This window comes from Silurus aristotelis, assembly GCF_946808225.1.
Source record: "Silurus aristotelis genome assembly, chromosome: 2".
NCBI lineage: Eukaryota > Metazoa > Chordata > Actinopteri > Siluriformes > Siluridae > Silurus > Silurus aristotelis.
In genome coordinates, this window is record NC_139575.1 from 5,706,413 (window position 1) to 5,732,075 (window position 25,663).

A 25,663-nucleotide genomic window follows, 5' to 3' on the forward strand; every position below is an offset into this window, starting at 1 on the left:
TCCAGCTTGCAGGAAACGCGTTGCTTCCACTACTCATCGAGCCAAGCTATCACTAGCTTAGCAACGACACATGTCACTACAAACAGGAGCTCCTTGAGGCTGTGAGAAGTCCGTGGGCTTGCTAGCATTCGAAAAATTTCCCTCTTTGTCGGAAGAAATCATGAGCACCGCGTTACACGTGCCGGAAGAAGGAACCGCCGAAGTGATGCTTTCCCTGGGAGCTCGGCCCAGCAGGAGAGGACTCATCCATCTCCATGCCTTCTGCTAGGTTGGCCTACAAGCCCCACGACCTTCAGCTTCACCTCGGCAAAAGCGGGACCTGTGCCGCGAGTGAGAGCGCTTACCTCGGAGAGCGTTCTCCGGGAATGCATGGCCGCACGGCCAAAAATGATAACAGTTGGCACTCTCTCGAACCGACTAAGCAAGCTCCTAAGCTAAGCAAACAACACATCGGCTGAAGCAGGGCAGGAAGGAACACACAGTCGGAATTCTGCTTGCATTTTAAGCTCATGACTGCACAGATCCCCGCATAAAGCGCTTACTTAAACAACAGTTTTGTTCCCTTGTATTTCCAAGGGAAATGTTCCATTGTCCTTTTCAGTGTGTAGTTTTTTTTCTAATAAAGGGTTTTGGGCTGGGCTAGGCTTTTGCTTTAGTATTCCTGAGAAGATTTAGTTTTCCCCTTTTTTTCCTGTGGATTTCTGTTATTTGTTTCTGGACAAATAGACTTCCTGGTGATAGATTTCTTGACATGATGCACTGTTGTGGGCCTGACTAAGAAAACAGCTTTAATGAGGGAAATAGGGTGATAACCTGAGCAGATATTCTTCCACATTGATACAAAAATTGTACTGCTCTAATTTTTATATATATGTAACTCATATATGTATTTTAGAATTTATAATTCATAATTCATTTATTTCAATCATATATCTAATATTCTCATTATTTACTATGTACCACCTGTTGGCCCGACTGAGAAGTGACATTACCACACCTGTAGTCCACTTAATTCCATGAATTTCCTTAGTTCAGACAATTTCATTTTTTATTAATAGACAGGTTCCGTTTAAGGAAAAGATATACAGTATATAATAGTTGCAGATTGCGTGCATTTCTTTGTGCCTGAATAATTTTTTTTGTATTGACATCAGTGCCTCTTTTTACAGGATACAGTATAATGATATGATCTTTTACATATATAAAGTTGTTGTTTTTGTGAAGAAATTGATTAGGCACTGTTACATTTGTTATGCAATAAAATAATGAACAATAAGTTTCTGCAGTTTAATGTTACTTAAGTATTTTATTGGCTGAACCAATATAAAGATGTATTTATTGATTAATTTATTGATGCATCTGTGAAATGCATTGGCAGGCTGTGCATTTTACACCACGGTTATAGAAATATTTACATCAATATCATACAGAAACGCAGTATAACAGAGCGCTGTATCACAGACAGGTCTCTCTCATGCAGCCAGAATGAATGTATTACTAAAGCAATTCAACAAGTCCCCTTTCACTGCAGCTACACCTGCACCACATACATCAACTTTAGCAGAAACATTAATATTAACATCATAAAATGATCTTGACTTTTCCATGCATTTTTGTAGCACCCTTTGAGTTCTTAGACCACACAAGCCCTGGGGATTGCGGGTTTCCTTGCAATTTTTAATAAAGGCTAATTGTGTGTTTTTTGTGTCAATTCTAGACAAATGTCCAGCTTTTCTTGAGAAGTTAATTTAAAAATGGCCCTTTAACTGTATTTGAAACCAAATTAATTTCTTCTCCTCTGTCAGCCATTGTGGAATACAAAAAACATCTATTAGCTGCAGAAATATATTTCAGCTTGCGTAGCCTGCTACAGATGTGGTTTGGGAGCTCTGACTAGTGCGCTCTGTATCCATCCAATCAAAGGATTTGAAAATGCCACCATTATTATATGCCTGTTAGATAGCCCCAGTTTACCCACTGCAGATCTGATTGTTTAAAGCCACAGCTTCATTATCATGTATTTTAGTGCCCACACTGAACAGCAGAGAATTTGTTGTGCAAGAAGCTGATCTCTGAAATTTTCTGAACCTTTTATAAATCAAACAGTCCCGCTCTCTCTCATTCTGCGGTTAACCTCTAAAAAGTACTGTAGAGAGCAGTAGACAGTACACAGTGCCTTGGAGTAATAAATATCCAGTAAATTGCTCACATGCCCTGATATTAAACACTTATACACATTTATATAATTGTTTACAAAGGCTGTTTTCTGTCAAAAATATTTTGTATTGTTCTATTGCAATTCACACTTATTTCACAGACACAGACACAGACACACACGCACACACACACACACACACACACACACACACACACACACACACACACACACACACACACACACACACACACATCCTGAGCTCTTTCCACAGCTCTTTCTAATGAATATAGAAGGGGAAGTGGGCATGGCATCAGTTACTGGTTAAGACACTGTTAAAGATGCAGCACATTCACAGAGCAGGACAGAGACAGTAACAGTGTGTAGCAGAACAGGAGCTTTAATATCTTTCTGAAGTGAAGTTGGTGTGGAGATCTGTGAGTGTGACCTCAGGATGAAGATCCTCCTCATCATCTTCATTCTCTGCCTGATCTCAGGTAAAGAAATGCACTTTATAATAATCCTCACTATCAGCAGCAGTGTTACATGAAGGAAGATAAATGTTTGGTGTTTTGTTAGATGGAGGAGCTTCCAAGGAAGTAACAGGATATTCAGGAGGAGGAGTCCTTGTCAAGTGCAAGTATAATACAGATTACACAGAAAAACAAAAATATTTCTGTAAGGGTTCATCGCCAGGCTGTTCTGACCAAATAAAGACAGGAGATAAAAACATGTGGGTAACTTCAGGAAGATTTTCACTGTTTGATGACACCAAATCAGCAGAGTTCAGGGTGATGATCAGAGAGATCACTGTAAAGGACACTGGGACGTATCAGTGTGGAGTTGATAAATCTTGGGCAATGGACATTTACACACCAGTGGAACTGAAAGTAAATGAAGGTGAGTCTCCAAACACTGCATTCTGTCTTATCTTATTTATCTTCACAAAGCTCTAGTGTCATTAGCAGATGCAAGACCAAGTTATCACACATTCATATTCATTCATATTCATTACTAAATCATTTCAACATATTTTTTACTTTGTACTCTTCTGTTCAAATACTGACATCAAACATGTTCCCTTTTCCTGCCTGAAATATGAATCATCTTTCTGTGCATTTGAATTTATTTCCTGACTATTTTTAAAGCAGCAAATTAAACCAAGCTGCAAACCGAACTTTCATTCTTCTTTCAGTCACTTCTTGTATTTATATCAGTTCATGTGCCATGTATCTTTGCAAGACTTTTCATTACAATGTGTGTATCTGAGCATGTTGTCTTTGCTCATTATATTCTTTACCTATTTGCTTGGACACTTCATTATGTTTCTGATTGCTCTGTACTGTTCTGTCTGCCTGATATTTCACTCCTGCCTTTTTTCACCGTAAGTTACCTCATTACAGTTGTAATTGTTTGAACATGATTTAAATATTAGTAAAAGATAACACAAGTAAACACAACATGCAGTTTTTAAATGAAGGTTTTTTTTATTGAGGGAAAATAAAATCCCAAACTACATGGCCCTGTGTGAAAAAGTGTTTGCCCCCTTAACCTAACTGGTTGGTTCACCCTGAGCAGCATGAACTGCTATCAAGCGTTTGCAATAACTTGCACTGAGTCTGTTACAGCGCTGTGGAGAATTTTTGTCATTTATGCAGAATTGTTGTAATTCAGCCACACTGGAATGTTTTCAAGCATGAACCACATTTTTTAAGGTCATGCCACAGCATCTCAATAGAATTCAGGTCAGGAAAAGGCGACGTCAAAGTCTTCTTTTTTTTTTTTTTTTTCGCCATTCAGAGGTGGACTTGCTGGTGTGTTTTTGATCATTGCACTGCTGCAGAACCCAAGTTCGCTTCAGTTTGAAGTCATGAACAGATGGAGAGACATTATCCTTCAGGATTTCTTGGTAAACATTTGTGAATAATGGCTCTCACTGTACAGGGGTAGTAATCAGCATCAAGTGCAGATATGGGGATGAATATAAAGACAAACCAAAATCTTTCTGTTAGATCAAAACAAATCAGCTGTGTTTTACTCAAATACCAACAAAACTAAACAGTGAAGGACGCTGGAACATACACGTGTGCTGTAAGTGTGTCTGATGAAACAGAGACCTACACTGTAGTGAAGTTGAATGTTAGAGAAGAAAACAAACTATAATTCTGTGTTTTAACAAATGAAACATGTTGCTTCCAGATTACTCTGTAAATATACTGTATAAATGTCTAATGTATACATATAACCTGATCTGATTGGTTGGGATTTGCAGATTTGTCCTATGTGAAGTTCATCAGTAAGACTGTCCATGTAGGAGGAGATTTAAAAATCAGCTGTAAATACCCACAATCCCTCAGGAATTATCCCAAGTTTCTTTGCAAAAGGCTGCAACCTGCTGCTTGTGTTTATAGTGAATCTGTTACAGAAAGTAAAAAAGATGTAAATGTGGGGAAATTCTCCCTGTATGATGACAGAACAGAACAAATCTTCACTGTGAGTATTAGAAATGTAATTGAACAGGATTCTGGTGAATACTGGTGTGGAGCTGAAGCAGCCTGGACATCTGATCATGGATACAAGGTTTATTTTACACAGATCAGCCTGACAGTTTCTGGTGAGTTTGTAGAAACATGGAAACACATTGTTGCATCAACATTGTCTCATCAATAACACATACACTAACTACATTTGGTGATCCCTAACTAGATTTTGATCCCTTATGAATTTACAGCAGGTAAATAAAAGTGACTGTTTCTCCTCCAGGATTTTCAGCTTCCACTGTGATCACTGTGTCTGTAATTTTGCTTTTGATTGGAATTTCAATCCCTTTTGTGATTTTACAAAAGAGATGCAATATACAAGGTAAATCGCTTTATTAGTTTTGCCCTGTGATTAATGGGACCAGATTAATTACTGAAAATGTATGTATTATTAAATTAATTTATGACGTAATTAATTGTTGAATCAAATAAATGAATTAATGAACACTGAGTTTCTGTGTGTATCATATCCATCTATATGCAGATTTGTGGCTAAGTTCAAGTTCCACTACAATTTTAAAGGGTTTCTGTTAATCCACTAAAAACACATGTAGTGCTTGATTTACTGTTTAATCATGTTAAATTTTACTATAATTTCAAATTCACCACCATAAACATTTTATAACTTTTATCTGTACACACTGTAACACACACTGTTACAAAAATAAACAGTAATAACTACTTATTATTTGACCTCTTGTGTTTCAGCAGGTTTTATTTGTACTACAGCTTCATTTTGTAGTCGTTCTGACCAAGAATCTGGAAATGACAAAGCGGTAATTTTCTTCATCACTCTGCATGTTAATTTGGGGTGGGAAAAAAAGCAAAGTGTAAAAACATGAGTATATGTTTATTCTATTTCTCTTTTCTTTCAGGTTCCTCTTGCAGTGTGTGACTATGAGGGGGAGAAATCTGCTGAAGGTCTGATGTACACAACAGTGATTATGTACAGCAATTCCACCAGCTCTAATGATGCAGTTATAAACATTAAGGATGAGGACTCATGTGAATATACTTCAGTCATTTACAGTGCTTTATGTGGATAAATTATTGGATGGAGAATACATCACATCTTTTTCTTCTTACCCCAAAATCATGATAGTTACATGTAGAAACACCAAATCTTTAATAAAATGCAGTGAATACACAGCGAAATGAGTTATGTAGTCAATTAATAAAGCATTTGACAAAATGTTTGCTTCTCTGTATTATTTAGAAAGCTTCAAGTCCAGAGTTCCTGCCATCTTAGATTGCGTGTCAAATCTTTATGAATGTTTCTGGTCCTGAATACAGGAATACCAGAATAAAACATAGATGACATATCATGACATTTTTAAACTGAGAAAATGTATAATTTTAAGGGAAAATAAGTTGATTTAAAATTTCATGCCATCAACACATCTCATAAAAGTTTGGACAAGGCCATGTTTACCACTGTGTGGCATCCCCTCTTCTTTTTATAACAGTCTGCAAACATCTGCGGACTGAGGAGACAAGTTGCTTAAGTTTAGGAATAGGAAAGTTGTCCCATTTCCAGTCTAGTTGCTCAACTGTCTTAGGTCTTCTTTGTCGCATTTTCCTCTTTATGATGCGCCAAAGGTTTTCTATGGGTGAAAGATCTGGACTGCAGGCTCTTCATTTCAGTACCCGGATCCTTGTTCTACACAGCCATGATGTTGTAATTGATGCAGTATGTGGTCTGGCATTGTCATGTTGGAAAATGGAAGGTCTTCCCTGATAGAGACGACGTCTGTATGGGAGCATATGTTGTTCTAGAACTTGGATATACCTTTTAGGATTGATTGTGCCTTTCCAGAAGTGTAAGCTGCCCATGCCACACGCATTCATGCAACCCCATACCATCAGAGATGCAGGCTTCTGAACTGAGCGCTGAAAACAACGTGTGTTGTCCTTAAGGATCTGTCTTAGGCCCACTGCTTTTCTCTTTATATATGCTGCCTCTTGGTGAAATTATACATAAACATGGTATTCACTTCCATTGCTATGCTGATGATACACAGTTGTATATTTCAACAAAGCCTGATGAGAGAGATCACCTTAACAATGTTGGGGAGTGTGTAAAGGACATTAGACAGTGGATGCTTGATAACTTTCTTCTGCTCAACTCAGATTAGACGGAAGTACTTTTATTAGGACCACATGCAGATAAAAGCAAACTTTCAGATTACGTAGCATCTCTGGATGGTGTTTCTGTTTTAGCGTGTACGGCTGTCAAAGACCTAGTTCATGCTTTTGTTACTTCTAGATTAGACTACTGTAATGCTTTACTGTCTGGGTGTGCGAGTAAGTGCATAAATAAGCTTCAGTTAGTTCAGAATGCAGCAGCAAGAGTCCTCACTAGATCTAGAAAATATAACCACATCACCCCTGTTTTAATCAGTCTACACTGGCTCCCAATCAAATGTTGCATTGATTATAAAATACTACTACTGACGTATAAAGCACTTAACGGTCTCGCACCACAGTATCTGAGTGAACTTCTTTACCAGTATGATCCTCCACGCCTACTTAGATCAAAAGGTGCTGGCTATCTGTTGGTTTCTCAAATAACAAAGACTACAGCAGGGGGCAGATCTTTCTCTTATAAAGCCCGACAGTTATGGAACAGCCTTCCAATCAGTGTTCGGGACTCAGTCTCAGTGTTCAAGTCGAGGTTGAAAACATATTTATTCAGTCAAGCCTTTGATCAGTAGATTTTTTCTTAGGTAAAGGAGCAGATCTGGAGGGAACATGGATATTGAGTGTTTGGTGAACTGGGATATTTGTATGCTGTCGTCCCCTCACATTCACACGTTCACTCAGGTTTGTTGATGGTGGTGTGGTGGGTCGTCTCTTATCCCAGAGATCCCTCATGTCGCTGTTACCTTCTGGTTCTCCCTTTTAGTTATGCTGCTATAGCGAGTCTTGCCGGAGTCCAAACTGCACAGTGATATTAACTTTCATACAACAGTAAGGACACTTAATAATCCATATCCTTCTCTTCCTGTCACCCCTTCTCTCTCTCTCTCTCTCTCTCTCTCTCTCTCTCTCTCTCTCTCGCTCTCGGTCAAGTTAAACATGCTCCTTAGTTTCCAGTGAACACTGTTCCTGCTTCTCTCCCCTCCGTGGATCTTCGCACTTCGTCCAGGCCTGCCTCTGGATTGTGTTCTCTTCGACTGGAGGCCACTCTGTGCAGTTTGGGACGGTTTCTCATCAACGCCTTGGGTGGGTCCATGAAATTCCGGAGTAAGAACGGGCGCTTTGAGGATGGATTTGGACTGTAGTTAATGTCAACAGTCTGCTACACTGACTCAGGACTATTTTTCGCTTCTGATCACCATCACTGTACCCCGCAACATCGTATATCTGCTACAAATGGACATTCGGTGCAACCCAGATGAGGATGGGTTCCCTCTTGAGCAGACCTGGGCAAACTAAGGCCCGCGGGCCACATCCGGCCCTTTGTACGTCCCTGTCCGGCCCGCGTGAGGCCAATCATAAATTACAGGGATGCACCGAAAATTCGGCCACCGAAAATTTTCGGCCAAAATACCTAAATCACAGAAACAACACGGCAGAAACACAATTGTAATGACGCAATAAAAAAGTGCAGCCACACGGTTAATTGGATAAAAGCCAACATGTCTGCGGTGTGGACTTATTTCAATATCTCAGAGAAATATTGGATAGCAATTTGCAAAACATGCAATGCTGAAATTTCAAGAGGGGGTGTACCTGCAAAGAGTTTCTCCAAGTCAGGTTTAATTTATCACCTGAAATCCAAACATCCCGATTGCCATTCTAAATATGAGAAGAACATGGCGCAGAAAAGTAAATTCAATCCGAGCATGCGCACTCCGTCTGTTGCGGACGTTTTTGAAAAGGCAAGAAAGTTTTCCAGTGATGGTGCCAGAGCAAAAGGCATAACACAAAAAATTATGGAATTCATTGCCTTAGATCAGTGGTCTCTAGTGGATCGACGGGTTGATCTTTGAAACATTCCCTGTGGATTCTGAAAATAATAATAATTATAATATAATATTATTTATTACACGGCTCTTCTTAATGCTGTAGATTAGAACGTTCCATTCACTTGAATGGGCTTCCAAACGTTCGGCGGTCAATTATTTTCGTTTAACAGACCGTTGTTGATAATAATTGACCGCTGTCTGTCTGTCTGTCAATACTATGAATAGTAACAAATAAATAACAATAATTTATAATAATAAATAAAAAACTTTTGTAAATTGATTTATCCTTTGAATTGCAATGCATTGATTTTAGTGAGGTTAGTACACACTCATAGCCATAAATGCAATGGTTCTAATAATTGACAATCTTTTCTTTCGGTGTTTCGGTTTTGGCCTTGGTTTCCTAATTTTTGGTTTCGGCCAAGAATTTTCATTTCGCTGCATCCCTAAAATATTATCGCTGGTGTGGCCCTCCGACACAATTCAGGTTTCTCATGTGGCCCCTTATAAAAATGAATTGCCCACCCCCGCTCTTGAGTCTGGTTTCTCTCAAGGTTTCTTCCTTATGCCATCTCGGGGAGTTTTTCCTTGCCGCAGTCGCCACCGCTTGCTCATCAGGGACAAACTTATAAAGAACAAATTCACTTATAATCACCACATTATCTGTGTAAAGCTGCTTTGAGACAATGTTCATTGTTAAAAGTGCTATACAAAAAAAAATGATTTGAATTGAAATTAAATTAATTATCCTTTTTATTCCAGATGACATGATGTCCCAGTTTTCCGAAAAGAACTTCAAATTTAGATTTGTCTGACCACAGAACAGTTTTCCACTTTGCCACAGTCCATTTTAAATGAGCCTTGGCCCAGAGAAAATGCCCTCGCTTCTGGATCATGTTTAGATATGGCTTCTTTTTTTGGCCTATAGAGTTTTAGCCAGCAACGGCGAATGGCACAGTGGATTGTGTTCACTGACAATGTTTTCTGGAAGTATTCCTGAGCCCATGTTGTGATTTCCATTACAGTAGCATTCCTGTATGTGATGCAGTGCCGTCTAAGGGCCTGAAGATCAAGGGCATCCAATTATGGCTTTCCGGCCTTGACCCTTACGCACAGAGATTGTTCCAGATTCTCTGAATCTTTGGATGATATTATGCACTGTAGATGATGATAACTTCAAACTCTTTGCAATTTTTCTCTGAGAAACTCCTTTCTGATATTGCTTCACTATTTTTCACCGCAGCATCGGGGGAATTGGTGATCCTCTGCCCATCTTGACTTGTGAGAGACCCTGCCACTCTGAGAGGGTATAAAAAGACCCTTCATTTTGAAATGTCATGCCAAATATTGGCTCATTTTGGATTTCATGAGCCAATATTTAGCATGACATTTCAAAATGTCTCAGTTTCAACATTTGGCATGTTATCTATATTCTTATGTGAATAAAATATAAATTTATAAGATTTGTAAATTATTGCATTCCTTTTTTATTCATAATTTGTACAGTGTCCAAACTTTTTTGGAATCGTGTTTCTGAATAAATCTGTATGTGATGAATCTATATAATATACGAGTTTCACTTTTTGTATTGAATTACTAAAATAAATCAACTTTTTAATGATACTCTAATTTATTAAGATGTATATAGCTGATATGTGTTTAGGTCTTTGGATACATCTGTATATAACAGTTTTGATTTGCATATTTCAGATGCAAATAAAATAATCTTATCTAAATTTACTCTACTCCTCAAATACCCACGATCCCACACAAAAGACAGTGCAACGTATTACATGCACAAGCAAATCTGAGTTCTGTGTGAGTCTTAAAAATGGCAAAAAAATATAAATAAATAAGAAGGTGTTCAGGTCCAACAAGCTCAGCTTGCTGATCAGGTGTTGAGGAACAATGGTGATGAATACTGAGCTGAAATATTAAGTACTGAATCATGACTGGTGGAATTTAATAAATAAAATGTTCAAGCACAAACTTTAAGCTTAAACACCACAATGTAATATTATATCAGCATCTATATTACATATTTACAGAATTTAGCAGATCCCCTTATCTTCAGTGACGTACAGAAGGGCTGTGTAGAGATTTACTGTAGACTTAGATACAGATACAGAAAGTGTCACTGTGTTACACCCCTCGTGTTCAGACGGACAGCAGAGAATTTGTTTTGTTATTATTCAAACACAGTCCTGCTCTCTCATTCTGCTGTTAACCATCTTGTACTCTAGAGGGCAGTAGAAAGTCCACAGTGACATGGAGTAAAAAAAATCTCCTGAGTAAATGTAATCATGGAGCACTGAGAGGAAAAATAACACATAGAAAATGCTCACATGCCCTGATATTAAACACTCATACACCTTCTTATGATTGTTTATATACTGGAACTGACCAAAGGCTGTTTTTTTTGTCATAGATTTAAAACCCTTTTTCATGTTTACTGTATGTAGTTCATACATATTTCACACATACACTTCCTGAACAGCTCTTTCTCATGAATATAGAAGGGGAAGTGGGTACGACTTCAGTTACTGGTTAAGACACTGTTAAAGATGCAGCATATTCACAGAGCAGGACAGAGACAGTAACAGTGTGTAGCAGAACAGGAGCTTTAATATCTTTCTGAAGTGGAGTTGGTGTGAAGATCTGTGTGTGACCTCAGGATGAAGATCCTCCTCATCATCTTCACCTTCTGCCTGATCTCAGGTAAAGAAATACACTTTATAATAATCCTCACTATCAGCAGCAGTGTTACATGAAGGAAGGTTTTGCTCAGATGGATATTTGTTGTTTTGTTAGATGGAGGAGACTCCAAGGAAGTAACAGGATATTCAGGAGGAGGAGTCCTTATCAAGTGCAAGTATGATACAGAATACACACAAAACCCAAAATATTTCTGTAAGGGTTCATGGCCAGGCTGTTCTAATCTAATTAAGACAGGATATAAAAACATGTGGGTAACATCAGGAAGATTCTCACTGTTTGATGACACCAAATCAGCAGAGTTCAGTGTGATGATCAGAGAGATCACTGTAGAGGACACTGGGACGTATCAGTGTGGAGTTGATAAATCTTTGGGAAAGGACATTTACACACCAGTGGAACTGAAAGTAAAGAAAGGTGAGTCTCCAAACACTGCATTCTGTTTATCTTCACAAAGCTCTAGTGTCATTAGCAGACACAATACCAAGTTATCACACTTCAGTTCTAAACTTTATCATTTTAACATATTTTTTACTTTTTACTCTTCTATTCAAATACTGACATTAAAACATGTTCCCTTTTCCTGCGTGAAATATTAATCATTTTTCTGTGCATTTAATTAAAATTCCTGATTATATTTAAAACAGCAAATTAAACCAACCTGCAAACTAAACTTTCATTCTACATTTAGTCACTTCTTATATTTATATCAGTTCATGTGTCATGTATCTTTGCAAGACGTTTCATTACAATGTGTGTATCTGAGCATGTCGTCTTTGCTCATTATATTCTTTACCTTCTTGCTTAGACACTTTATTATGTTTCTGATTACTCTGTAATGTTCTGATTGTCTGATATTTCACTCCTGCCTTTTTTCACCATAAGTTACCTCATTACAGTTGTAATTGTTTGAACATGATTTAAACATTTTACAGGAAGCTCAGGCTCTAGAGAAGTGAGTGCGTATACAGGGGTAGGAATCAGCATTAAGTGCAGATATGAGGATGAATATAAAGACAAACCAAAATCTTTCTGTTAGATCAGAACAAATCAGTGGTGTTTTACTCAAATACCAACAAAACTAAACAGTGAAGGACACTGGAACATACACGTGTGCTGTTAGTGTGTCTGACCTACACTGTATTGAAGCTGAATGTTAGAGAAGAAAACAAACTATAATTTTGTGTTTTAGCAGATGAAACATGTTGCTTCCAGATTACTCTGTAAATATACTGTATAAATATATAGTTTATATACATATAAACTGATGTGATTGGTTGTGATTTGCAGATCTGTTCTATGAGAAGTTCATCAGTAAGACTGTCCATGTAGGAGGAGATTTGAACATCAGCTGTAAATACCCACAATCCCTCAGGAGTGGCCCCAAGTTTCTCTGCAAAAGGCTGCAACCTGCTGCTTGTGTTTATAATGAATCTGTTAAAGAAAGTAGAAAAGATGTAAATGTGGGGAAATTCTCCCTGTATGATGACAGAACAGAACAAATCTTCACTGTGAGTATTAGAAATGTAACTAAGCAGGACTCTGGTGAATTCTGGTGTGGAGCTGAAGCAGCCTGGACATCTGATCATGGATACAAGGTTTATTTTACACAGATCAACCTGACAGTTACTGGTAAGTTTGTCTCCACATTGTTTCCATGTTCATCATACGGTTTTTCTGATGCTCCAAACTTACAAAATGTATTTATAATGTATGTATAATGTATTACAAAGTGTAAAATGTATTGTGTTGCATCTTTACTGCATTTAATAGATTCACCTACTTCATGTTATTGATTAGTGAATTAAATACTTCACTGCTTTAGATCCACATGCCACAGTTTCAACCTCAATACCTACACAACCTTCATCATCATCATCATTGTATGATCCTTCTCCAGCTTCTCCTCCAGGAGGTGATTCTGCTCAGATGCACATCACACACATACTCTAACTACATGATTTTTGGTGAATTTGATCCCTTATGAATGTACAGAATGAACATAAAAGTGACTGTTTCTCTTCCAGGATTTTCAGCTTCCACTGTGATCACTGTATCTGTAATTCTACTGTTACTTCTGATTGGAATCTCAGTCCTGCTTGTGATTCTACAGAAAGAACAAAAGATGAAAGGTATAAACACACATGCACACATCCAAACACAGACACACAAACACACACACACACACACACACACACACACACACACACACACACACACACACACACACTATCAAATGTGTGAGTGGTTCATGATCAGGTGGTGCAGCAGGTTGTTTTGCTGCCTCACAGTTCCAGTGTCCATCTTTTAATCTTGAGCTCAGGTTCCTGCTTTACATATCTGATCTCATAAAGTCATACTGGTAGGTGGATGTGTGACGTCCTGTAATGGACTAATTCAATAATTTATGGGAAATGAATAATACTTAATTAATTTTCCAAACAAAACTCAATCACACATTACAATAACAACAATTATAATATTTTCTGATGACTTGACTGTTTTAAGGAGGTACAGCTGCTTCTCACAGGACTTCTGTCCAAAGTTCAGGGAACAACCAAGAGGTGATTGTCTTTATCACTGAGTTTATTCACTATCAAAGTTTATTACCAAATAAAGAGGGGTGAAAAAACTTTATTTTTTTTTTTATTTCACTTTTCTGTCAGGTTCCTTCTGCTCTCTGTGAGTATAAGGAGATTAAAGACACCAGACGACTTTCTGCCTCAGACACTGGATTTTCCATCATTTACGCTACTCCTCAACTCCACGCATTCCCTTCTGAGCTTCCTCAAACTGTTTATGCGAACACTGAGTTACCTGCAAGCCCCTGTGATCCTACTGTTTATTCTTCTGTTAAACTTCCCACAAACCCTCCTGATCAGGACTTTTACTCCACAGCTCAGTTACTCTAAAGTCCCTCTGATAGAGAACAGCAGAAAGTTTGACGTAGCAACAGTGAGTTTCCAAACCACAACCACCAGCATTAACGATGCAGTACCACAGATTATATTTATATATTTGTTTTAGTTGTCAAATACAATGCAGTCAGTTATGTTGATTCATTTGACTGTTTTTATTTTCATGATATTAACTCTGACTAAGTGGCATTGGAAATGCACTGCTTCATTTTAAACCGTTCTTCTGCTTATTTTTATCTTCCTCATCCCTTCCATCTTCCATCCCCAAAACATTGTTAAACAAAATCTAGTAAATTTAGCCTGAAAATTAATTTTAGATGTTATAGCTGTGGTATAGCATCACTATTTACCTCAATGGACCAAAGCTTTACTTCAGTTCTGAGCTAATGTTCAATCTTACTGGTAATTTTTTTCTCTCAAGTATAGACTCTGTACAGCTAGGATTCGAAGAGGCTTAGTTTTTTATTAGGTGGTTAAAATGCTTTTTGTGCCCAAAATCAGTCAGTTAACAGCTGCTGGGTGTCTCAGTTAGCCAGAAATCTGCGAGTAGTGTTTGAGGTAAAGATCAGCGTGTTGCTCTGTGGGCTTCATTCTCATGCTTGTGGTTTGGATGAATATATTTCTACATATTTGTTGTTTCCCCTCTATGTGTCATTGCATTCTTGTGGGTCAGACTAAAAAAAATACAGCTCTGATAAGGGAACTAGTGTAACACATACTCAAACTCTGACAAGAGTTTCCTCCAAAGTGAGACAAATTGGGCCTGCTCTCATTTTAAGTACCAAATTTTCCGGACTACTTTTTTCCCACGCTTTGAACCCCGCGGCTTAAACAATGAAGCGGCTAATATATGGATTTTCCCTGGGTTTTTCGCGGTTTCACAAGCTTCAAGCCAAAAAACTGAGCCCCATAACATTAGACCAATGAAATTGGCAAACGGGTTCAGGTGAACCAATTAAACTCTTTATATTAAATCAGATGCGCTCCCACTGAATCGGGCCGCACCACATCATAAATATGGATGAGGTTCCTCTGACGTTTGACCTGCCGCTCACTCGGACTGTCAACAGGAAATGCGAATCATTCGTCACGCTAAAAACAACCGCGCATGAAAAAGCGCACTTCACCTGTGTTCTGATTGTCACGTCTTTTTCTTCTTACCCCAAAATCTTGACTTTTACATGTAGAAACATCAAATCTTCTAGAAAACGCAGTGAATACACAGCAAAATTAGTTACAGTAGTCAATGCAGCATTTGACAAAATGTTTGCTTCTCTTTATTATTTAGAACTTTCTTTTTTCCAAAGAGAAAGAAGACCCTCCAGTGTGCTATCAGCATTCTGTCTTAAATCCAGCATCTCTGATGGTATAGGGGTGCATAAGTGCATACTGTATGGGAAGCTTACATGTTTTGGAAGGGTCTATGAATGCTGAAAAGGTATATAAAGGTTTTAGAGCAACATATGCTCCCCTCCAGATGACGTCTATTTCAGGGAAAGCCTTGTGTATAACAGCAGGACAATGCAAACCACATACTGCAGCTATTAAAACAGCATGGCTTCATAGCCTGCAGTCCAGATTTCACCTGTAAAGAGATTTTGCAGAGATACAGATACAGAAAGTGTCACTGTGTTACACCCCTCATGTTCACAGACAGTCAGCAGAAAGTTTGTTGTGCAGGAAGCTGATCTCTGCAATGTTCTGAACCTTTCAGAATTCAAACACAGTCCAGCTCTCACTCATTCCTCTGTAAACCACCTTATACTCTAGGGGGCAGTAGACAATACACACTGATATGCAGTAATAAATATCCTCAGTAAGTTTGATCCTGGAGCACTAAGAGAAAACATTTACTCACATGTAGTTATTTTTTATCTCACATTATTATTAACATTTGATTGTTTGCACACTGGAACTGGCAGAAAAAAATGTTTTGTTGATTGGTCTTTTTTTAAATGTGAGCCAAAATCATCAAAATTAAAATAAAAACATTTGAAATATATCAGACTTTGTGTGATGAATCTATATACTATACAATTTTCACATTTTGTATTGAATTACTAAATTAATTCAACTTTAGTTATATTCTAATTTATTGAGATGCACCTGTATATAGCTGACATGTGTTTAGGTCTTCAGATACATCTGTATATAACAGTCTTCATGTTATATTTCATATTTCAGATCCAAATAAGATAATCTAATCTAAATTTACGCTACTCCTCAACTACCCACAATCCCACACAAAAGACATTTTACATGCACCAGCAAATCTGAGTTCTGAGTGAGTCTCAAAAAAAAATAGCAAATAAAAAAATATAAATAAATAAGGAGGTGTTCAGGTCCAACAAGCTCAGCTTCCTTATCAGGTGTTGAGGAACAATGGTGATGAATACTGAGCTGAAATATTAAGTACTGAATCATGACTGGTCGAATTTACTAAATAAAATGTTCAAGCACAATGTAATATTATATCAGCATCTATATTACATATTTACAGAATTTAGCAGATCCCCTTATCTTCGGTGACGTACAGAAGGGCTTTGTAGAGATTTACTGTAGATTTAGATACAGATAGAGAAAGTGTCACTATGTTACACCCCTCGTGTTCAGACGGACAGCAGAGAATTTGTTGTTATAATTCAAACACAGTCCTGCTCTCTCTCATTCTGCTGTTAACCATCTTGTACTCTAGAGGGCAGTAGAAAGTCCACAGTGACATGGAGTAAAAAATCTCCTTAGTAAATGTAATCATGGAGCACTGAGAGGAAAAATAACACATAGTAAATGCCCTGATCTTGAACACTCATACACCTTATGATTGTTTACGTACTGGAACTGACCAAATGCTGTTTCTTTTGTTTTTTTTTTATATTTAAAACCCTTTTTCATGTTTACTGTATGTAGTTCATACATATTTCACACATACACTTCCTGAACAGCTCTTACTCATGGATATAGAAGAAGAAGTGTGTACGACTTCAGTTACTGGTTAAGACACTGTTAAAGATGCAGCACATTCACAGAGCAGGACAGAGACGGTAACAGTGTGTAGCAGAACAGGAGCTTTAATATCTTTCTGAAGTGGAGTTGGTGTGGAGATCTGTGTGTGTGACCTCAGGATGAAGATCCTCCTCCTCATCTTCACCTTCTGCCTGATCTCAGGTAAAGAAATACACTTTATAATAATCCTCACTATCAGCAGCAGTGTTAGATGAAGAAAGGTTTTGCTCAGATGGATATTTGGTGTTTTGTTAGATGGAGGAGACTCCAAGGAAGTAACAGGATATTCAGGAGGAGGAGTCCTTATCAAGTGCAAGTATACTACAGAATACACACAAAACCCAAAATATTTCTTTAAGGATTCATCGCCAGGCTGTTCTGATCTAATAAAGACAGGCGATAAAAACATGTGGGTAACTTCAGGAAGATTCTCACTGTTTGATGACACCAAATCAGCAGAGTTCAGGGTGATGATCAGAGAGATCACTGTAGAGGACACTGGGACGTATCAGTGTGGAGTTGAAATATCTTGGGGAAATTACATTTACACAGAAGTGGAACTAAAAGTAAAGGAAGGTGAGTCTCCAAACACTGCCTTCTGTTTATCTTCACAAAGCTCTAGTGTCATTAACAGACACAATACCAACTAATCACACTTCATGACTAAACTATTATTATTTTAACATTTTTAACTTTTTAATCTTCTGTTTAAATACTGACATTAATATTTCCGGCAGGTCAATGGGAAAATGTTTGATCACCTTTCTGTGCATTTAACTTTATTTCCTGATTATATTTAAAACAGCAAATTAAAACAACCTGCAAACTGAACTTTCATTCTTCTTTCAGTCACTTCATGTATTTATATCAGTTCATGTGCTACGTATTTTTGTTTTTGGGTAGCAACCACAAATTGAAAACGGAAGAAGCTCGATCATGCTTTAATGTTCACACAGCACACAAACACCGGTTAGAGATCGTACGAACCGTGATGCGGGTTGGGTCCGTGATCCCTGTGTAATCCGATAAGGAAGTACAATCCCTCCGGGAAGTATAATCCGTTATGGAAAGTAGAATCCGGTAAACGAGGGTAATCCGTGGGACATGAAGAAGGATCAGGAACCAGCGGGGAATGCTGGCAGTCAGGAACCTGGGACCTCACAGCTTCCACTGTGATCACCGTATCTGTAATTTCCCTTTTGATTGAAATTTCAATACCTTTTGTGATTTTTCAAGGTAAATCACTTTATTAGTTTTGCCCTGTGAAGAATGAAACCAATTTTACCATCATTTCAAATTCACCACCATAAACATTATAGAACTTTTATCTGTACACACTGTAACACACACTGTTAAAAAAATTAAACACTAATAACTACAGATTACTTGACCTTTTTGTTTCAGCAGGTTCTATTTGTACTACAGCTTCTTTTTGTAGTCGTTCTGACCAAGAATCAGGAAATGACAAAGCGGTAATTTTCTTCATCGCTCCTCATGTTAATTTGGAGGGAAAAAAGCAAAGTGTGAAAACATGAGTATATGTTTATTCTATTTCTCTTTTCTTTCAGGTTCCTCTTGCAGTGTGTGACTATGAGGGGGAGAAATCTGCTGAAGGTCTGATGTACACAACAGTGATTTATGTGCAGCATTTTCATCAGCTGTAATAATGCATTTTCAAGCATTAAAGTTAAGGACTCATGTGAATATACTTCAGTCAGTTACACTGCTTTATGTGGCTAAATTATTGGATGGAGATTATGTCGCATCTTTTTCTTCTTACCCCACAGTTATGACTGTTACATGTAGAAACAGCAAATCTTCAATATAATGCAGTGAATACACAGAAAAATGAGTTATGTAGTTAATTAATACAGCATTTCACAAAATGTTTGCTCCTCTTTAGTATTTAGAAGCTCCAAGTCCAGAGTTCCTGCCATCTTAGATTGTGTGTCAAATCTTTATGAATATTCCTCCTCCTGATATTTCCAAAAGTATTAGGTCACCTGGTCGTATGTGATTTTTAAGCATTGCATTACACATTTAGTCCCAATTTGCCCTTATAATTCCCTCCACTCTTTTGGGAAGATGTTGCACTAGATTTTGGAGTGTGCTTATGGATATTTGTGTTCATCAGCCACAAGACTGTTACGAAAGGCAGGTACTGATATAGGTGAGGAGACCTGGTGTGCAGTCAGCATTCCAATTCATCCCAAAGGTGTTCAGTAGGGATGAGATCACAGCTCTATAGCAGGCCACTCAAGATCTTCCTCTCCATAGCATGTAAACTAGATCTTTAAGGAGCTCACTTTGTGCACAGGGGCATTGCGATGCTGGAACAGGTTTGGTTTTCCAAATTTAAGTGAATGCATAATTATATTATAGCGCAGCTAAAGACGTCCTGTACTATTAAGTCCTCCAGCTTTGTGGTAACAGAAAAAGAACGACATATAGTAGGAAAGGTGACCCAATACTTTTGGCAATATAGTGTATGATGGGGTAGGAGCACAATCAAATGATTAGACTATGTACAAAATTTAATGGGTAGGAAATCCAAAGTTACATTAGAAATTATAGTATAGAACCAGGTAAGCAGTGGGTTAACAAAGAAAAAAACAAAATACACAAAAATAATGGAGTTTTCGATACCTTTGTGTGAACATCTACAGGACGTGATATGATTCTGTTACAGCAACACCCCAGTGAAGAAAGCCCATCAGCTTCTTTTCCACCTTAGAGACGATGTTCTAGAGACTTTAAACTGCCCTCCAGGGTGACCAGGAACTTTTACACCTACACAATTGAGATCATCCTGAAGGGAAACTTTACAGCTGGGTTTGGGAACAACACCAGGCAGGACAAGAGGGTGGTTCTCCACCAGGTTCTCCAGAGGGTGGTGTGATCAGCTAAGTGTACCATCTGCACTGAGCTCCCTGACTTGCAGTCCATCTACTGCAAGTGGTGCTGGACCAAGGCCAAGAATGTAATGAAGGACCACAGTTATAATAACTATGGACTGTTTTCTCTGTTGCGATCAGGAAAAGTTATTGCTCCCTAAAGGTCAAAACATACAGTAGACAGTGAGGACGAGCTTCTGCCTGCAGGCAATTCAGGATCTGAACCAGGAGAACACCAAGGGCTAATGTCTACAGTCTCTAAGATTTTTTATTAATCTATTTTAGCATAAAACATTTTTATTTTTTTTGATTGGTCTTATGAAGTATTCAAATTTTGTGGTGGTTTTTTGTTAAATGTGAGTAAAATCATTAACATTAAAAGAAATAAACACTTGAAATATATCAGTCTGTGTGTGATGAATCTCTATAATATACGAGTTTCACTTTTTATATTGATTACTTTCTTTCGGTTTCTCCCGTTAGGGGTCGCCACAGCGGATCCTCCGCATGTTTGATTTGGCACATGTTTTTAAGCAGGATGCCCTTCCTAACGCAACCCTCCCCATTTATCCGGGTTTGAAATTTGAGTTTGACACCCCTTTATTACTCCATGTCAATACAGGGGTGTCAAACTCAAATGGGGCCAAAATGAAAAACTGGGATGTGGGCCAAACTTAATATTTATTGAAAAATTGACTGCAAATGTGCATGTTTTCCGTCTGTCTAGATCTGTAATGTTGAACTTTTTCATATGGAAACAAACTTTAGTTTTGCATAAACATTTAATCTGGAACAACCAAAGTTTATATTCTAAACACATTAGAAATAAAATTTGAAATAAAACACATCAGTGGTATTCGTTTCTTATTCTCTCTCTCTCTCTCTCTCTCTCTCTCTCTCTCTCTCTCTCTCTCTCTAGCTTTTCCAATTCCTTTTTATTGTAAAACATTTTTTCACAGGGCAACAACAAAACAACCAAAAATAATAATAATTTCCTTTAATAAAAAAAGCAATCATTCAACCATTAAAAGTTTATGCCTTGGAGTAGAAAAAGTGCACAAAGACAACATTCATTCAAGCTCAGTTTTTACACTCTGATTTACTCTGATGCACATTGGTTGAAGTCAGATTCCTGAATCTCTTCTTAGATGCATCATTTCTGGGGTTTAGGCTCTGAGCTGAGGAAATCCTCAGGATTCAGTGAAGGTGTTCATCAGCAGTGTTGGGCAAAGTAACTTTTAAAAGTAATGCATTACAATATTGAGTTACTCCCCAAAAAAGTAACTAATTACGTTACTTAGTTACTTTTTATGGAAAGTAATGCGTTATATTACTTTTGCGTTACTTTTGCGTTACTTGTATCTCTTTCACGCCTTACAGGTGTAACAGGTGTAATATAGATAATTGCCATTAAGAAATAAATTATATTAGGGCAAAAGACATGTCTTAATCATTTAAAATGTTTAATAACTTCTTAGAGAACAATAAGATGATCGACTAACTTTTGACCACAAGGCTGAACACTTTCCAGTCGCACTTCTGTACACTGCTTTGCAATCTGCCTTAGCCGTCAGGAATGTAACTATCGTTAATGTATATAAGGTTAAGGGTGTGGGCTGCACACCGGTGATGTGGAGGGAGAACATACCTTTCGCAGGGCCGCTAGAAGTAATTTTGAACAGGGGGTGCTGTGAATTTTTTATTTTTTTTTTTTTTGGATAAAAAAACCTATGAGCCTATTTAGAATACATTTTAAAAATAAATACATAGGGCTGTGACGATGGCAGTTTTTTTACCACCGCGGTGGTAATGGACCAAATACCGTTGTTGGGGGGTTGTTTTAAAATAAATAAAAAAGAAACAAAGAAACAACACACTAAAGCCTGTAAAGCATTGAAATAAATATCAGTAAATACTGGTAACTTACATAATATAATAAAGTTGAATCCATTTAAAAAAACAAACCAAAAAAAAAACAGTTTTATATTTCCACACAAAGACGCGTTATAGCCTCCCGCTCTGCGCTTTGAGAGGGATGTGGAACACGAGCAGGAAAGAGACCACCGATCTCTTTTTCTGATATCTTCATGTTGTTGTAAAAGGTATGAAGAGCTAATTTTATCTTCCACAAGGGCAAGGCATTTAGGCTATGTTTGCGCGCTGCCAGAGAAAGCCAAACTAAAATCACCCGCGCGTGTGAAACGCGCTTTACAAATGAACTCGACGCGCCTTACCAATTATCATATGTCTAATTAATAACAAGCACAAACTGTAGGCTATTAAAAAGAATTTGACTTACAAGTAAAAATGTAGGCTATCTGTACAGCGTTTTTTCTACTTTACCACAGTAAAGAATACGAAAATAATCTACTTAAAAGCGAACAAAGGAAGAAACGTTTAATCCCCTTTGGAAACGGGTGAGACGCGAGTGAAGATATGGGAAAAGAAAAAAGAGATTCCATGCAGGGATTAGACACTATTTTTGAATATTCGATTAGTTGATTTAATTATAGAATATCTAATGTTCTAATGTCTGTTGTGCGATCATTCTCTAAAATAAGATTTCCATGTTCTGGTGCTGTAACCAGAGGGTGACGCTGCCAATAACACACATAACAGCTGTCACAAAGAACCGGCAAAAGTAATGATTATGAATCTGTAAAATATAGCAAGGAGACATTTGAATTTATTAATAAAGTGTTTTTTTTTTTCTTTTTTTGTGTGTCAGTGTCGGGCTGCAAAGATGAAGTTGACGATGCTCACTCGTCATCTTCGCAGTAAACGCGCCTACAGAGAGAAATGCACACTTAATACGGAATACATAATAAGCATATGCTAGTCGGTTTATTTTCGTTTTGAATTGTTTGTTTAAAAGTAGACAATTCAAGCTTTCTATATAGAAAAACTAATGGAATATTTGTATCATTTCCTAAAATAATCATAAGGAATTTATAAATTGGGCAAAATATTTTTAATAGGCCTACATTTAAAAAAAATCTTTCTCTCGCCAATAGGGGGTGCTGCAGCACCCCCAGCACCCCCACTTCCTGCGGCCATGCCTTTCGCTGTCATCTCATCAATCTCATCTCATCATCAATTTCAGTAAATATGACCTCGTCCTCGTCTACATCATTCTCTGCTTCATCATCAGCTTGAAACTTTCTGAACGCTTTTACAAAGTTTGCGCTATTATCAGTGACCGTGGCAGTTTATCTTCCCACAAAGAGCAAATGAGCTGTGAATTTGCTCTCTATCTCCGCTGTGATGGCATCGTACATGTGTCTCCTAAAGAAAACTTTTATTCTGAGCAGTCTATAGAGCTGCAGTGGTGGAAAGTCGGCAAAAGTTTTCTATATTTCTGTCTCCATTTCCATATATTCAACATTATATACACACACACACACACACACACACACACACACACACATCTGTAGTGCTGTGCTTTGCATGCAGTTGATTTTTTTGTTTTTGAAGTGGTATTTTTTGCAGTTGACAAGAGCTTTTCACCAACATATAATCTACACTTAACCATTATTCCTTTCTCCTTTTCCTCGACTATTTCAAAATAAAAACACTTCCATCACAGTAATGTAATTCTCTGGTTTGCCATCTCAGCTTCTGACCAGCTTCTGTTCCAGCTGCTCGCACGTATGAGTGCGCGATTCTACGTGTCTATGTTCATTTTAATTCAGTATTTATTATTTTATGCAAAATAATTTAACTGAAAAGTAACTCGCATTACTTTTTTTTAAAAGTAACTCAGATATTAGTGTGTAAATTTATAAAGTAACGCGCTACTTTACTCGTTACACCCGAAAAGTAATATTATTACGTAACGCACGTTACTTGTAACGCGTTACCCCCAACACTGTTCATCAGTGAGACTCCTTTTTTGTTCATCTTCATTAAAGAGAACAGTTTCTCACATAGTTATGTGCTGGTGAACATAGAGAGCATTTGAGCAGCTTGGGCACGGAGTTGAAGTGCAGCACACACAGAGTCATATTCACTGCTGATCACGCAGAGTTTTTCAGCGGTCTCGACTGACGCGCCAACGCACTAACAAAGCATTCTGGGATTTGTAGTATTAGCGGTGTATGCGCTATACACTGGCGGGCAGCTCTAATACACATTTGATATGATCTCATGGGCCAAATATAATTACACCGCCTGAGTTTGACACCCCTGGAGTAATACATATCCTGACACACAGAAAATGCTCACCTGCCCTGATATTAAACACTTATACACCTTCTTATGATTATTTACACACAGGAACTGACCAAATGCTGTTTTTTTGTCATATACTTGTTTACTGTATGTAGTTTATACATATTTCACACATACACTTCCTGAACAGCTCTTTCTCATGCATATAGAAGGGGAAGTGACTACGACATCAGTTACTGGTTAAGATACTGTTAAAGATGCAGCACAGTCACAGAGCAGGACAGAGACAGTAACAGTGTGTAGCAGAACAGGAGCTTTAATATCTTTATGAAGTGGACTTGGTGTGGAGATTCGTGAGTGTGACCTCAGGATGAAGATCCTCCTCCTCATCTTCACCTTCTGCCTGATCTCAGGTAAAGAAATGCACTTATAATATAATAATCCTCACTATCAGCAGCAGTGTTACATGAAGGAAGGTTTTGCTCAGATGGATATTTGTTGTTTTGTTAGATGGAGGAGCCTCCAAGGAAGTAACAGGATATTCAGGAGGAGGAGTCCTTATCAAGTGCAAGTATAATACAGAATACACACAAAACCCAAAATATTTCTGTAAGGGTTCATGGCCAGGCTGTTCTGATCTAATAAAGACAGGCGATAAAAACATGTGGGTAACTTCAGGAAGATTCTCACTGTTTGATGACACCAAATCAGCAGAGTTCAGTGTGATGATCAGAGAGATCACTGTAGAGGACACTGGGACGTATCAGTGTGGAGTTGATATATCTTTGGGAAAGGACATTTACACACCAGTGGAACTAAAAGTAAAGGAAGGTGAGTCTCCAAACACTGCCTTCTGTTTATCTTCACAAAGCTCTAGTGTCATTAGTAGACACAATACCAACTAATCACACTTCAGTACTAAACTTTATCATTTTAACATATTTTTTACTTTTTACTTTTCTCTTCAAATACTGACATTAAAACATGTTCCCATTTTCCTGCATGAAATATTAATCATTTTTCTGTGCATTTAATAAAATTTCCTGATTATATTTAAACAGCAAATTAAACCAACCTGCAAACTAAACTTTCATTCTACATTTAGTCACTTCTTGTATTTATATCAGTTCATGTGTCATGTATCTTTGCAAGACGTTTCATGACAATGTGTGTATCTGAGCATGTCGTCTTTGCTCATTATATTCTTTACCTTTTTTGCTTAGACACTTCATTATGTTTCTGATTGCTCTGTACTGTTCTGATTGCCTGATATTTTAACTCCTGCTTTTTTCACCAT

At 37.7% G+C, this 25,663-nt stretch overlaps 1 protein-coding gene and 2 long non-coding RNA genes across 3 annotated transcripts in view; 2 read left to right on the plus strand and 1 right to left on the minus strand.

Moving 5' to 3' along the window:
• LOC310737758 (obscurin-like) overlaps positions 1-25,663 on the plus strand; it is a 380,181-nt gene that overhangs the window by 258,519 nt on the left and 95,999 nt on the right. Inside the window, exons 15-19 of the mRNA XM_083562347.1 lie at positions 4,428-4,769; positions 11,478-11,798; positions 12,672-13,013; positions 17,558-17,878; positions 24,877-25,197. Of these exons, the coding sequence (XP_083418473.1) occupies positions 4,428-4,769; positions 11,478-11,798; positions 12,672-13,013; positions 17,558-17,878; positions 24,877-25,197 (1,647 nt within the window). The remainder of the gene's footprint in view (positions 1-4,427; positions 4,770-11,477; positions 11,799-12,671; positions 13,014-17,557; positions 17,879-24,876; positions 25,198-25,663) is intronic.
• The window catches only part of LOC310739326, a 224,718-nt gene that overhangs the window by 107,183 nt on the left and 91,872 nt on the right, over positions 1-25,663 (minus strand). The gene's annotated exons all lie outside the window — the stretch shown is intronic.
• On the plus strand, positions 18,464-18,938 carry LOC310739251. Its single transcript, XR_014537314.1, has 3 exons — positions 18,464-18,538; positions 18,710-18,774; positions 18,871-18,938. It is a non-coding gene; the product is annotated as an uncharacterized lncRNA (long non-coding RNA).